Genomic DNA, 15,026 nt, shown 5'->3' on the forward strand with positions numbered 1-15,026 from the left:
CCTGATGTGGGGCTCGATCCCAGAATGCTGGGATCACGCCCTGAGCCGAAGGCAGACGCTTAATGACTGCGCCACCCAGGCGCCCCTAGATACGTATTTTTATACGCTGAAAGGAAGGAACAAGAAGTGTTCCATCAAAAAAATAGAAATCCCACGCCACACCAGAATTTTCCCTTATACCTAACCTAGTCTTGAGCAATCAGGGGAGGCTTTCTCAGAGAGTAAGACATCTGAGTGGTGTCGTAGCAGACAGACAGTGTTAGGGAGATAGCATCAGGTAGTAGACCTGAAAGGGGTTCATTATGACTGGAACTTAGAATGCAAGGACCTAGAAGAAATAGGTGAGAGATGAGTCTAGAAAGATTACCAGGGACGAGATCTTGAGGAATCTTGAATACCATTGAAGGATTTCAGCAGAGCAGTTACGTAGATTTGTGTTTGTTCTGGTGGTTTGCTCCAGCTGCAGACTGCATGGTCTGCCGTTCCTGTGTCCCCGTGCCTGGCACAGGGCCAAACACATATAAGGGCTAAATAGATATTTTGGAGAAAAGAAAGAATAAAAGTAGTTATTAGTTAAGAAATGGATTAGAGGGAGGTACAGCTGGATGTAGAAAAACCTCTCAGGAACTCCTCTTCGTTGCTGAGACCAGGCCCGTTTTCCCAGGCACCCATTGTTGCCTTTTAAGGCTGGGGCCCAGGTTCAGCAGCAGTGGGTTCTGACCAGTCTGGAAGGGTTTGGGCCTCTAAACTCTCATCCCTGGCCTTCTGGGAGTTTTGTGGATCCTCCCACCCCCCCCCCCTTTTTTGGGTGTTTTTACAGCATGTAATGAAAGAATTAGTAAGAAACCAAAAAGGTGATTCTCTACATCCTGTGTGCAGGCTGACCACATACAGAAAAAGGCTGTAGTGACCTTTAGTGTAAAATTTTGACCTTCATCAACTAAAACCTAACCATCTTCTCTAGCCCCTGTTCTTTTATATCAGTTCTTTCAGATTTACCCCAAATATTGGAAAATGTAGCCTATGAATCAAATACTGGTTAGCAGACTGTGGAGTCTCTTAGTTAGGTGCAGGGGCTTTGACGGTTTAAGAGTAGGGTTTTGGATATTTGTCTCACAGGGACCTTTTCTTTTGCGCAGTAGCAGCAGGCTGGAGAGGAGGTAAAGTAGGGAAGAAAAAGGTGATTTAAAAGCCCTGAAGATATTGAAAGCTGTGAGAGTACTGCAATACTGTCATGAGGGAGAAAATGAAAAAGGCGTGCAAGCCTGGATTTGGGGTGAAAATCACATTTTTCAGTATATTAGGAATCACTTAGCCAAATTGCAAAGGAAAACTCAACAAATTGTGGCTTCTATGAATAAGAAGAAATCAACAGTCGCAGCAGAAGTAGAGCAAGTAAATGGTAGAAATTGTTGGAAGTTGAACTTCACCTCTTTGCCACTCCATCCTTAGGAAGGGTTATGTTTACGTGTCATGTGTTGACAGTGGCATGAGAACATAGGGTGTGTTTGGTAAAAATCACAAGCATTCAGAATAAACTGGTGGGTACACAGAAGGGGTTTAATGATGTTAGTGAGTGTAACTGGAAAATCCTTTCTTATTTGGTGGAGGCTTGTTAATACCTATGACATTTCAACTAGTCATAATCAAATCTTAGTAGACTTAGTAGTTTATGTTTCAGACATGGTGTGAAGAGCTTATATGTATTCAGAGTTAGATCTGACCTGATTCTATTCTTTGCACTTACCCAGGAAGTTCTGACATTTCAAATACATGTATTGGTACCTTTTTTCCCTGAATATCAAGGCATGATACTCCTTTCTATACATATGTTATGGTCGCAAGTGTAGAAAATACACAGTTGGTGTCTGAGATGGAAAGTGATCTTATGGTAAGTCATTCTGATAACTCCTTTAAAGTTAGAGTGTTTTTTTTTTTTTTTAAGATTTTATTTATTTATTTGACAGAGACAGCCAGCGAGAGAGGGAACACAAGCAGGGGGAGTGGGAGAGGAAGAAGCAGGCTCCCAGTGGAGGAGCCTGATGTGGGGCTCGATCCCAGAACGCTGGGATCACACCCTGAGCCGAAGGCAGACGCCCAACGACTGTGCCACCCAGGCGCCCCTAAAGTTAGAGTTTTGAGCAATAGCTACCTAAAACAAAACAACAAAAACAAAAAAGGACTTAAAAGTATCCGTATTACCTTTTCAGCGCAGACAGTAGCGCTGGGAAATGATACCCAGCTTTCACATGCTTCTGGCAGAGGTTCCCCAAGTCAGCCGTGTCTGGGGACTGAAATTCAGAAGTGACTTCTTTATCAAAGATCAGGGTGAATTGTATGCTGGCGAATGAATCAAATCCAGTTAGGAGAGCTGCCTGTTATTATCAATAAGAAGCTTTGCTAATATAGTAACTGTGAACCTCTCCTTTTGACATTGACGTATGGGCCAGGGCTTATCATGTTAGAAAATAGGTGGGTGGTTTGATTTGTTCTGTGGTCTGATGTTAGAATCCTTGTGGTAGAGAAGAACATGCTGGGTAATTGTTAATTATCCAAATGTTATGGGCCTTGTAAAGCGTGATTATTGTGAATAATTCCCTGGTTTTAGCAAGTTTACGATTACAGGTTTCATATCTCATGCAAAAATACTTCTGGATATGTAGTATTTTTTTTTTTTAAAGATTTTATTTATTTATTTGACAGAGATAGAGACAGCCAGTGAGAGAGGGAACACAAGCAGGGGGAGTAGGAGAGGAAGAAGCAGGCTCATAGCAGAGGAGCCTGATGTGGGGCTCGATCCCAGAACGCCGGGATCACGCCCTGAGCCGAAGGCAGACGCCCAACCGCTCTGCCACCCAGGCGCCCCATGGATATGTAGTATTTTTAATTAATAACTGTGAGCATTTGATTTGCTGTTGTTGAAGAAGTGCTTTTTCTCAGTATAAGCAGTTAATCATTTGTTTTCCACAATAGCTAAGAACCATAATTCATCTAATATAAGAAGGACACTTTTCACATTTTAACATGTCTGAAATCAAGAGATGTTTTATATAGGATAGCATCATAGATTCAATAAAATATGGTAATCTTGAGTCAACTAAGTAAACCTCAGGGGCACTAAAATAGTATAATAAATATAAGTGCAGTGTAACATTATTTCCGAGGCATAAGTAAGTTGGTACTGTGGTCTTAAAGGTAACAGCACAATATTTTGGCAATATCTTTAAAACTTTAAGTATTCATACATTTTTACCCAGAAATTCCACTTCTAAGAATTTATTTTACACAAATGCCTACATATGTGCACAAAGATATATATGCAAATATCATTGTTGTAATATTATTCATAATAATACAATAGTTAAATAAGTTATAACAGGTCCACACAATGGAATTATATGAAAGTTGATTTTCATATTCTATGAAGGCTCATAGAAAAACAATGAGGTAGATTTTTTGTGCAGATATGGAGAGAATGTACTGTGTGTGTATCCGTATTTATATAGGGTTTTTTTTTTAAGATTTATTTATTCATTTTAGAGAGAGAGAGAGCAGAGGAGAGGGACAGAGGGAGAGAGAAACTCTAAGCAAACTCCATGCTAAGCACAGAGCCTGACGTGGGGCTCAGTCTCACAACACCAAGATCATGACCTGAGCTGAAACAAAAGAGTTGGTCGCTTAACCAGCTGCGCCACTCAGGTGCCCCAAGATGTCCAAAATATATTTTTAATAAATGCTAGACAGTGTGTAGCACATGATCTGATTTTTATAAATACTTATAATAACAATAATTATACATATTATTTGTACACAGATGCAGAAACCTGGAAGAATATGTAGCAAACTGTTGAGGTGGGATTAGTTCTTAGAAGTGCTGGATCTAGGGAAAATTTTCACTTCAGCATTTCATGTGCTTATATCTTTTTCCAGTACCTTTTTCCAGTTTTTTTTTTATTGCAGTAAAATACAAAGTACATATAATAAACAAAAAAATAGCATATAGTTTTTTTCTTTCTTTTATTGAGGTATAATTGGCATATTATATTAGGTCAGGTATATAACACAATGATTCAGTATTGTAAGATGATCACCACAATAAGTCTAGTTAGCATCCAACACCATACATAGTTACAAAAGTTTTTTTTTTCTTGGGGTGTGGACTCAAGATTTGTTCTCTTAGGGGCACCTGGGTGGCTCAGTTGGTTAAGCGTCCAGTTCTTGATTTCGACTCACGTTGTGATCTCAGGGTTGTGGGATTGAGCCCGATGTTGGGCTCTGTGCTCAGTGGGGAGTCTGCTTGAGGTTCTCTCTCTCTCCCTCTGCCTCTTCCCCTGCTCTCTCCCTAAATAAATAAATAAAATCTTTTAAAAAAAGATTTATTCTCTTAGCAACTTTCAAATGTACAATACAGTATTATTAATGGTAGCCACTACGATGTACGTTCCATCCCCATGACTTAATTATTTTATAACTGTAAGTTTGTAAAAGATAGTTTTAAAAATGATAGCCCTGGATAAATTATTTAAAGCCTTAAATCAGTTATTGTTCTTAATGATTTTTACTCTTAAGTATGGATTCTTCTGACTTCATACAGGGAGCTAAATGGAACAGTAACTCCCTCTGTCACCCTAATTGAGAACTTTATTTCTCTGTCCGAATCTGATCTCCGACATGGTGGCATTTGCTAAGATAGCTGCCCCGGATATACCAGGACCATTTTACTTCTATATTAACATGCTTCCTTGGGCCAAGGAAAGTAAGTTGAGTTTATTTCAACTCCGCAAGAATTTATTGTAGACCTCCTAGGAGTTGAGCACAATTTAGACGCTGGAGAAACACAGACAGACATACAAGAATCTGTTCTTAAACACAGGAATCCTTTATACAAGGTAGAGGCAGCATAGATGAGGGGGTGAAGGGGGAGGAGCCTGGAAGCTGGACGCTGTCGAGGGCAGGCTTCTTGGAGGTGTTGAAGGATGAGTCGCCATTTGCTATATAGATATTCCAGGCTAAAGATACGTATTCTGGGGGCGCCTGGGTGGCTCAGTCGTTAAGCATCTGCCTTCGGCTCAGGGCGTGATCCTGGCGTTCTGGGATCGAGCCCCACATCGGGCTTCTCTGCTGGGAGCCTGCTTCTTCCTCTCCCACTCCCCTGCTGTGTTCCCTCTCTCGCTGGCTGTCTCTCTCTGTCAAGTAAATAAATAAAATCTTTAAAAAAAATAAATAAAAAATAAGTAAATAAAGATACACATTCTGTATAGGGGAATGTGAAATGCAAATTAAATTTCATTTAAATTAAATTAAAATTTCACTGTCCGTCCCCACTAGCACACGGCATGGTGCCAAAATTAATGTGATAGCCTCATGTTCCAGAGCTTAATAGTTGCTGCCTCTGCCATAATTAAAAATGTTAAAGCGGTTGGTACCTTGGAAATTGGTAAAAATGGCATGACTACTTGATGGCTTGCAGGTAACTCTTGAACTGTACTTCTCTATTTACTGACTCAACTTACCCATGGGTCTGGCTTTCAGTCTGTCCGTTACCTACCTACCTGTCTATCGGTCCTACCTTTTCATCCATCCATCCTAACAGGTAAGGGCACTTAGTGTCTGTTCTGCCCCACTGATGTATTTAAGCCCGTCTACGGCACTTACACATCATGTCTTAACCACTTCATAAAAACAAGCCAAAAATAGGAGCAGCTACTTTAAAACTGTAAAATAACATTTTTCCCTTAACTCTTGGGGAAAGATGAAAAAAATGGTTCAGTGCCTAAGCCTGTTTTATTAAGGTTGAGGTGTTTATCCTTTTAAAAATTTATTTGCACGAATTTTTTTTAATCTCTGTTGCTAACATTTAAATTGTGCTAGAGGTATTAATGCAAATAGACAGGAGAAATCAACTAGAGGTATAAGAATTAGAAAAGAAAAAGTAAAACTGTATTTGCACTTGATATGATGTTTATTTAGAAAACCAAGAGAGTCAATGGCAAAATTAATCTAATGAAATAATTCAGTAAGGTAGCAAGATACAAAATTAGTACAGAAATCAGTAGCCTTCATATATGCAACCAATAACCAGTTAAAAGACATAATGGTAGAGCAAACCTCATTTACAGAAGCAATAGAAAAGATAAGACCTATTTAGGAAAAACATAAGAAATGTGTAAAGCCTTTATGAAGGAGACTTTAGCATACCCTGGAAGATACAAAGTAGACATGATAAATGGAAAAGCATCCCTTGTTCTTTGATAGGAGAATTCAGCATGATAAAGAGGGGAGGACTCCCTAAATTAGTTTATAAATTTAATTCAGTCCCAATAACACTATCAAATTTATCTATGGAGCTAGAAAGCATGTTTTTGAAATTCATTTGGAAAAGTAAACGTGTAAGAATAGCTAGGAAGCACTGAGAAAGAAAACCTATGAAGAGTGACCATACCAAACAGATACTAAAGCATACTCTAAAGACTCTATAATTAAAACAGTGCGGTATGGCACACAAAGTGGTAGGCAGACCACTGAAATAGAATAACAGGTGCAGAAATAGACCAAAGTACTTCTGGGATTTAGTGTATAATAAAGATAGCATTATAAATCATTGGGTCTGAAATATAATTTTTAATAAATTGATGCTAGGACAGCTGGAAAAATACGTAAATCCATACCTCACACCATATGCCAGCAAAAACTTCAAATGGATCAGAGATCTACATTAAAAAAAAAAAAAGGTAAGTATGAAAAGAAAACACCGGTCAATTTTTCTATAATCTGGGCTTATAGAAAGCCTTATGGGGGGAAGGCTTTCTGAGACTCAAAATCCAGAAGTGATGAAAGACTACATACAAAATGTTTTTACTATGGGAAAAAACACATAAATTTACCCTCTTAAAAAATTTTAAGTGTACATTTCAGTATTAACTATGTGCATATTAAATAATAGCTGTCTAGAACTCTTTGATCTTACGTGACTGAAACTTTATATTTAATGACAACTCCTGATTTCCCATTCCCTCGGTCTCTGCCAACCACCGTTGTACTTTCTACATCAAGAATTGGAGTACTTTAGGTATCTCTTGTAAGGAGAACCAAGCAGTGTTTTGGGTTTTGTGATTGTTTTATTCCACTTAGCGTAATGTCCTCAAGGTTCGTCCATGTTGTGGCATATGATAGGATTTCCTTCTTTTTTAGGGTTGAATAATATTCCATTATATATACATGCACCGTTTTCTTTATACATTCATCCATTCATTGACATTTAGGTTGCTTCCATGTCTTGGGTATTATAAATAATGCTGCATTGAACATTTGTGTGCAGATACCTCTTTGAGAGCCTGCTTTTAGCTCTTCTGGATATATACCCAAAAGTGGGATTGCTGGATCATATGATAGTTCTATTTTTCATTTTTTGAGGAACCTTCCATATTTTTCCATAGCAGCTGCACCATTTCACAGTCCCAGCAGTGCACAAGCGTTCTGATTTCTCCACATCCTCAACAACACTTACTCTTTTCTTTTCGCTTTTCTTTTTTCTCTTTCCCCTCTCCCTTTCTCTCTCTCTCCCCCTTTCCCTTTCCCCTTCCCCATTTCCTTTTCCTTTCCTTTCCTGTGGCTGTCCTGATTGGTACGAAGTAATATGCCATTGTGGTTTTGATTTGCATTTCCCTGATGATTAGTGATGTTGAGCATCTTCTCATATGATTGTTGTCCATTTGTTTATCTTCTTTGGAGAAATGTGTACTTGAGTCTCTTGGCCATTTCAAAATTGAGTTACTTGTTACTGAGTTGTAGGAATTCTTTATGTATTCTGGACATTAATGCCTTATCCAGTATACGGTTTGCAGTATTTTCTCCCATTCTGTAAGTTGCCTTTTCACTCTGTTGATCCTTTTGTTGTGTAGTAGCTTTTTAGTTTGATGTAGTCCCGCCTATTTTTGCTTTTCTTGCTTGTGCTTATAGTGTCATACCCAAGAAATTATTACCCATTCCAAGGTTATGAAGCTTTTCCTCTTATGTTTTCTTCTAAGAGTTCTGTAGTTTTGGGTCTTGTGTGTAGGTTTTTAATTTATTTTGAGTTAATTTTTATATGTGGTGTAAGATAAGTATCCAATTTCTTTCTTTTATATGTGGATATTTCAGTTTCCCTGACAACATTTGTTGAAGAGACCGTCATTACCAGGTATGCAGTCTTGGCATCCTTGTGAAGGACCATTTGACCATATATATAAGGCTTAGTTTCTGGATTCTCTGCTTTATTGCATTGGTCTTTATGCCTGTCTCTATGCCAGTATTATACTATCTTGGTTACTCTGGCTTTCTGATATGTTTTGAAATCTGGAAGTGTGAGGCTTCAAGCTTTATTCTTCTTTCTTAAGATTGTTTTAGCTATTTGGGGTTCTTTGAGATTCCATATACGTTTTAGGATATTTTTTCCTATTTCCTATTTTTCCTATTCCTTGAAAAAGTGCCATTGGATTGTGATAGGAATAGCATTAAATCTATCTAGGTTACTCTGGGTAGCACGGATATTTTAACAATATTAAATCTCCAGTCCCTGAACATGCGATGTTTTTCCATTTATTTGTGTCTTTCTTTCAGCAGTGTTTCATAGTGTACAATTCTTTTGCCTCCTTGGTTGTGTTTATTTATAAATATTTTATTCTTTTTTACACCACTGTAAATGAAATTGTTTTCTTACTTTCCTTTTCAGATAGCTAATTATTAGTATTGAGGGACAATTGATTTTTGTATCTTGATTTTCTATCCCGCAGTTGTTGAATTTGCTTATTAGTTCTAACAGTTTCATGTATGTGTAGAATCTTTAGGGTTTCCTACATATAAGATCATGTCATCTGCAAACAGAAAGTTACTTCTTCCTCTCTAGTTTGGATGCCTTTTATTTCTTTTTCTTGCCTAATTACTCTGGCTAGGACATAGAGTTGACTAGAAGTGGTGAGAGCAATCATCCTTGCCTTGTTCCTGATCTTTTCACTGTTGACTATGTGGTTAGTTATGGACTTTTCATAATATGAATTTTATTATTTTGAGAGACTATCCTTCTATTCCTAGTTTGTTGAGTATTCTTACCATGAAAGTGTTGAATTTTGTCAGATGCTTGTTCTGCATCTATGATGGTCATATGATTTTTGTCCTTTGTTGTGTTGATGTAGAGTCTTACATTTATTGATTTTCCTATGGTTCAACATACAAATCCCACTTGGTCATGGCATATAGTCCTTTTAATGTGCTATTGAATTCAGGTTGTTAGTATTTTGTTCATGATTTTTATATCAGTATTCATCAGGGATATTGGTGTAGGTTTTCTTTTTCTTTTTTTAATCAAAGTATGGTTGACATACGATGTTACGTTAGTTTCAGATGTACAATATAGTGATTCAACAAATCAATACATTATGCTGAGCATCCTGCAAGTGTAGCTATTATCTGTCACTGTACATTGCTATTACAATACCTTTGACTATATTCCCTATGCTGTACTTTTTTACGTGACTTACTCATTCCATAACTAGAAGCTTGTATCTCCCACTCCCCTTTACCCATTTTGCTCATCTCCCTACTCCCCTCCCCTCTGGCAACCATCAGTTTGTTCTCTGTATTTACGGGTCTGTTTCTGCCTTTTTAAAAATCTGAGTCTTACTTATTTTAAAAAATTGCCGTATGATTATCATACAGTGTTATATTTTAGTTTCAGTTTACAAAATAGTGATTCAATAATTTTATACATTACTCAGTGCTCATCTTGATAAATATCATCACCACACAATGTTATTTCAATATTATTGACTTCCCTTTGCTCTACTTTTCATCTCTGTGACTTTTTTATTTTATAGGTGGAAGTTTGTACCTCTTAATGCCCGTTATCTATTTCACCTGTCCACCCCACCCATCTCACCTCTAGCAACCACCAGTTTGTTAACTGCATTTAAGAGTCCGTTTGGGTTTTTTTGTATATTAGTGAAATCATATGGTATCTGTCTTTCTCTGACTTATTTCACTTAGCATAATACTCTATAGATTCATCCATGTTGTCGCAAATGGCAAGATCTTGTTATTTTTAATGGCTGAGTAATATTCCATTGTGTATTTATACCATATCTTCTTTATTCATTTATCTGTCTATGGACACTTGAGCTGCTTCCATATCTTGACTATTATAAATAATGCTGCAATAAACATAAGGATGCATATATCTTTTTGAATTAGTGTTTTTGTTTTCTTTGGGTAAATACCCAGTAGTGGAATTACTGGACCATGTGGTAGTTCTATTTTTAACTTTTTGAGGAACCTCCATACTGTTTTCCACAGTGGCTGCACCAGTTTGCATTCCCACCAACAGTGTACCAGGGTTCCTTTTTCTCCACATCCTCACAACTCTTGTTATTGTCTTTTTCATCCTAGCCATTCTGACAGGTGTAAGATGAGATCTCATTATAGTTTTGATTTGCATTTCCAGACTCTTTGTTTAGGGTTTATGTGACAGTTCCATTATGTAGGCATTGGCCTTTGGTGATTAGCTCCATCCCCAACCCCTCTCTCCTCCCAAGAAGATGAAGGATGGGACTGAAAGTTCCAAGTTTCTACTCATGGCTTGGTCTTTCTGGTGACCAGCCCCAATCCTGAGGCTGTCAAGGAGGCTACCAAGAGATGCCTAATTAGAACAGAAGACACTTCTGTCACCAAGGAAATTACAAGAGCTCAGTGTCAGGAAATGGGGTAGAGACTAACCGTGTATTTCTTATTATGTCACATAATGTTTAATCTGCAATATTGAGAGGGACCTATGGAATATGAAGAAAAGCAAATTAACGTTATCTGTATTATTCAATGGAATAATATAACCACCAAAAGGGGAAGTGGTGAGAACTAGTCCAAATAGCTTTTGAACACAGTACCTCGACTCAGTGTAAAGACAAAAAGAAATACAATCAAATACTGAACCTCTAGTTAGACTTATTTTTCATAGTAATATGGGATAGTAGTTTTGAAACTACTTTGTGTATTATAGGATTGAGTGAATGAATAAAATATATTGAGGATTTTGTGAATCAGGTTTCTTACTGTTAGAGAAAGGGAGTTATAAATGGAAAAGGGGAAGGTTAGAGTGAATTCTATGGTGTTGAAATAGAATTAGAGTTATTAATATGAATTTATGGTTTTTAATATAGATGTAGGTATATGTGTGTAAATATTTATTTTCATATTTATATTCCTTTATCCAGTGAAAGGGCTTAGAAGAAAGATACCCCAGTAGCACTGAGCCCTCCTACTTTTAAGATCTTGGTTTCTAAATACCATTCTCCACTAAGAGGAGCCAAGGCTCCTTAGAGAAATGTCTAATTCTAATGCTGGAACAGGGAACATACCTGGAACATCTGAGACCAGAAAACAATTACTGCTTAAAATGATGGGAATATGTCAAAAGGACATAAGAGCCAGTTTGATTTGGCCTAATTCGTCAAATTTGGGATAATAGGACCATCAAAATAAGTAATGAAAGTAACAATAGCCATGGAATAAAATGAGAATCAATAGGTCTGTATTAATATAAATCAATAAATTGGGGGACAAAGGGATGCTTTTTCTTAGAAGAATCAACTAATAAATGCAGAAGGGATGATGGAGTTATAAAATCAACTGCGGGTGCCTGGGTGGCTCAGTTGGTTAAGCATCTGCCTTCAGCTCAGGTCTTGATCCCAGGCTCTCTTCTTGGCGGGGAGCCTGCTTCTCCCTCTCCTCCCTGCTCTTGCTCTCTCTCACTATCTCTGTCTCTCTCTCAAATAAATAATAAATAAAATCTTTTTAAAAAATAAAATCAACATTATGTAGCTTTTATAATAATAATTGATTCAGCCAAGAATCATCAGTGGATTCTGAAACTAATAGATGAAAGTTGGATGAAATATGTAATAGTTACATCGTCTCAAAACAATTCACCCATAAATTATTTATTAATTACATAAAGAGAAGAATAGTAACTTTGCAATGGATTACTTTAGCAGACACCAGCTTAACCAAGTAATCAAAGTTACTATCACTAGTAATGGGGCAGATGCTTCCTGACATCATGTTTTGCAAAGACATTACTTCTGTGGTATTCCTGCCAAAATATATAACCTGGATCTAATTATGAGGAATATCAATAAACCAAAATTAAGGGACATTCTACAATATAATTAGTCTGTACAATAATGTTAAGGTAATAAAAGACAAAGGCTGAGAAATTGTTCCAGATTATAGGATAATAGAGAGCTGTCACAAGTAAATGTAATGTGTGATTCTATATTAGGTCTCAGATCAGGAACAAAGGAGGAAAAACTATAACGGGCATTACTGAGAGATAGTAGGCCAGGTTGGAATATGGGTTACGGGTTACATAATAGTTTGTACCAATTCTTAATTTTTGGATTTTGATAAGTACTGTGGTTATATAAGAGTAAAATCCTTGTTCTTAGGAAATACATCTCAGCAATTTTTGGAATTAATCCTACAGAAACAGGATTAGACATGTGTACTAAGGTGAAAATACTGAATTGTTGCTGTGAATAGTTGCTATGAATAATAGCAAAACTTTGGAAACAAAGTTGCTTAAATAAGTTGTGGCACAGACATATAGTGAAATTCTATGCAGAAAGATGTTTCTGGTTATATTAGTGAAGGTTTTTTTGTTGTTGTTGCATGAAACAGGCTATCTCAGGCTACCTTAAATAGCTGGGGTAAGTTATAGAACCAAAGGAACAGTTGAGAAACCCTAGAAAAGGAGAGACAGCTTTTGGGGGTTTCAACCGTGAAGTTCAAGAACCTTCCTTCTTTGTAGGGCATAAACATTAAAGTGACTCAGTCCTAGGACCTGTGTTTTCTTGGTTCAGTTTAAATTCCCCCTACCCCAATGAAAGGATCTGATTGGTCCAGCTCTCATAAGGGGCACCTTTACATAGCACAGACAGGCTTCTAAGGATAGTTTGCATGTTCGCTGACTGGGCCCGTTCCTGAGAGGAGGAAATTCTTGTGAACTAGGAAGCTACTTCAGTTGTTATCTACCTTCATAGGATTTTGCAGAAATGTAGAGTGCATTTTGTGGTGGGAGTGGAGAATCTAGAGTTCTGTCTGGATATGTTATTTTTGAGACTCCTATTAGACTTCAAAGGGAGAACTGAATTCTCTTGGGGCCAAAGTGGCAAACAAGTGCCATCAGCCCTTATATTTTTTCTAGATCAGAATCAGCCCTTCTGTTCCCGTGGTATAGAACTGAGGGGTCTCAACCCCTTTCAGATAGTTAAGCAGATCGTAAGCTTCTTTTCCTGAGGAATAGTGGGTGTCCTCTAGGACCTGCACAGCACTCATTCCATTCAGAGGTGGGATTCCCTGCCTGGCACAGGTGCGTGTTAGACTCCTTACCCTCTCCCCACCCCTGCCCCCCATCTCCATTAACCCCTTGTTCCGTGTCCGAAGCAGTCACATAATCATTTTGGGCTTCTTTTTCTTTCTTTGTAAAATTATCTTTGACTTCTTCTTTTGTCTCCTCTTTTTCATTTTTATTTTTAATTGTTACAACACAAGTTATAAGTAAAAATCACCTAAACAGCCCTTTTCCAACATCTGAGGCAGTGATAGTTCAGCTCACAGAAGTAAACACTTGAAGAACCAGAGGAGCTAGAGGCACCTGGGTGGCTCAGTCAGTTTATCAGCTGCTTTCAGCCCAGGTCCTGGTGATCGAGCTCCTCACCGGGAGCCTGCTTCTTACTCTCCCTCTGCTTACCATTCCCCCTGTTTGTTCTCCCCACCCCACCCCCGTCAAATAAATAAATAAAATCTTGAAAAGAAAAGAACCAGGAGCTAATAAATGCAAATGTTTAATCTTTCAGATATCCATACGGAAGCAGTTCAAGCCGCACTGGCAAAGCATAAAGAACAGAAAATGGCTCTGCCCATGCCAACCAAAAGGCGGTCCACATTCGTCCAGTCTCCTGCAGATGCCTGCACACCTCCTGGTAGGTTTATCAGAACCTTTCTGACAGTTACTCCTTTGGTGTTCCTGAAATAAGCTCTGCTTTTTCTTCTCTGAGGTAGGAGCTAGAACTTTCCTCATCATCCAAGGTGCATAGGAGTACACACTGAAGGTGGCAGGTTTTGACTGTCACATTGTAAATGACATACAAAAAGAGGCCTTAAGAGTAAAGCTATTTTTTTTAATGTCCTTCTGAATTTCCAGCATTTCCTTGGTGTAACCCCCGAACTCATATGGTCATAAATAAACACAGGCCAAAGCTTAGGGTCTAAAAAAATCCTTCTGTGGTTTAATAGCTATTTTCGTTGACATCTAAAATATGACCCATACTCATACATTTCTTTAACAAATTTGTACTCCTGTATCAGATGCTTTGTCTCTACAGAGTAAGTGCACTTGGGACAAAATTTTATATGTCATTAAAGACGATGTGAGAGCAGTAGTGCAAAGTTTAAATAGATCTGAAAAACATACGTAAGTGTGTTTGTGTATGTGCTAATATATTTTGTATGCATTTATATATTTTTAAGAATCCACTTTTTATAACGGGTTCGCAAGATCAGTGAGAACTAAGTGTCTCCCTCCCATCCTCATTCCCCAGACATGGAATCTCTGCCCCTGCTAAAGTAAATTTAGGACTTTTAACTTGCTGAGAAGCAACTGGAACAACTTGAAGTTGTCTTGTCTATTTAGAATCTTTCCCAAAGTTCCTAAAAACCTTAAAATTTTTAACTGAAATCCCAGACAAGATTTCCATGTAGGCTTCTGAGAATAAACATAATAAATCTATTTCAGAGCCTCAATATAGTATCTGTCTGTCTACTGTCATGTCACTGGTAATGAAATCTTTAGGGAAAAATTTTTTCCCTGTAGTTCTGCTCTAAAGGACTTACCATATCTTTGGGGAGAAGGTTACATTGTCGTGATTGTCTTTGATTCACAGCTGTCAAGTTGAGCTATTTACACTGATCCTGTTCCCTGGCCTGTTCATGTTAATAGT

General features: G+C 37.7%; 1 protein-coding gene across 2 annotated transcripts in view; it reads left to right on the forward strand.

The window, feature by feature from the left end:
• The window catches only part of DIP2B (disco interacting protein 2 homolog B), a 213,497-nt gene that overhangs the window by 122,671 nt on the left and 75,800 nt on the right, over window positions 1-15,026 (forward strand). For both annotated transcript variants that reach the window (XM_040642443.1, XM_040642444.1), the window contains exon 4: window positions 13,884-14,009. In XM_040642443.1, coding sequence (XP_040498377.1) covers window positions 13,884-14,009 — 126 coding nt within the window. The remainder of the gene's footprint in view (window positions 1-13,883; window positions 14,010-15,026) is intronic.

This window comes from Ursus maritimus, unplaced genomic scaffold (assembly GCF_017311325.1).
Source record: "Ursus maritimus isolate PB19 unplaced genomic scaffold, ASM1731132v1 scaffold_26, whole genome shotgun sequence".
NCBI classification, from domain to species: domain Eukaryota; kingdom Metazoa; phylum Chordata; class Mammalia; order Carnivora; family Ursidae; genus Ursus; species Ursus maritimus.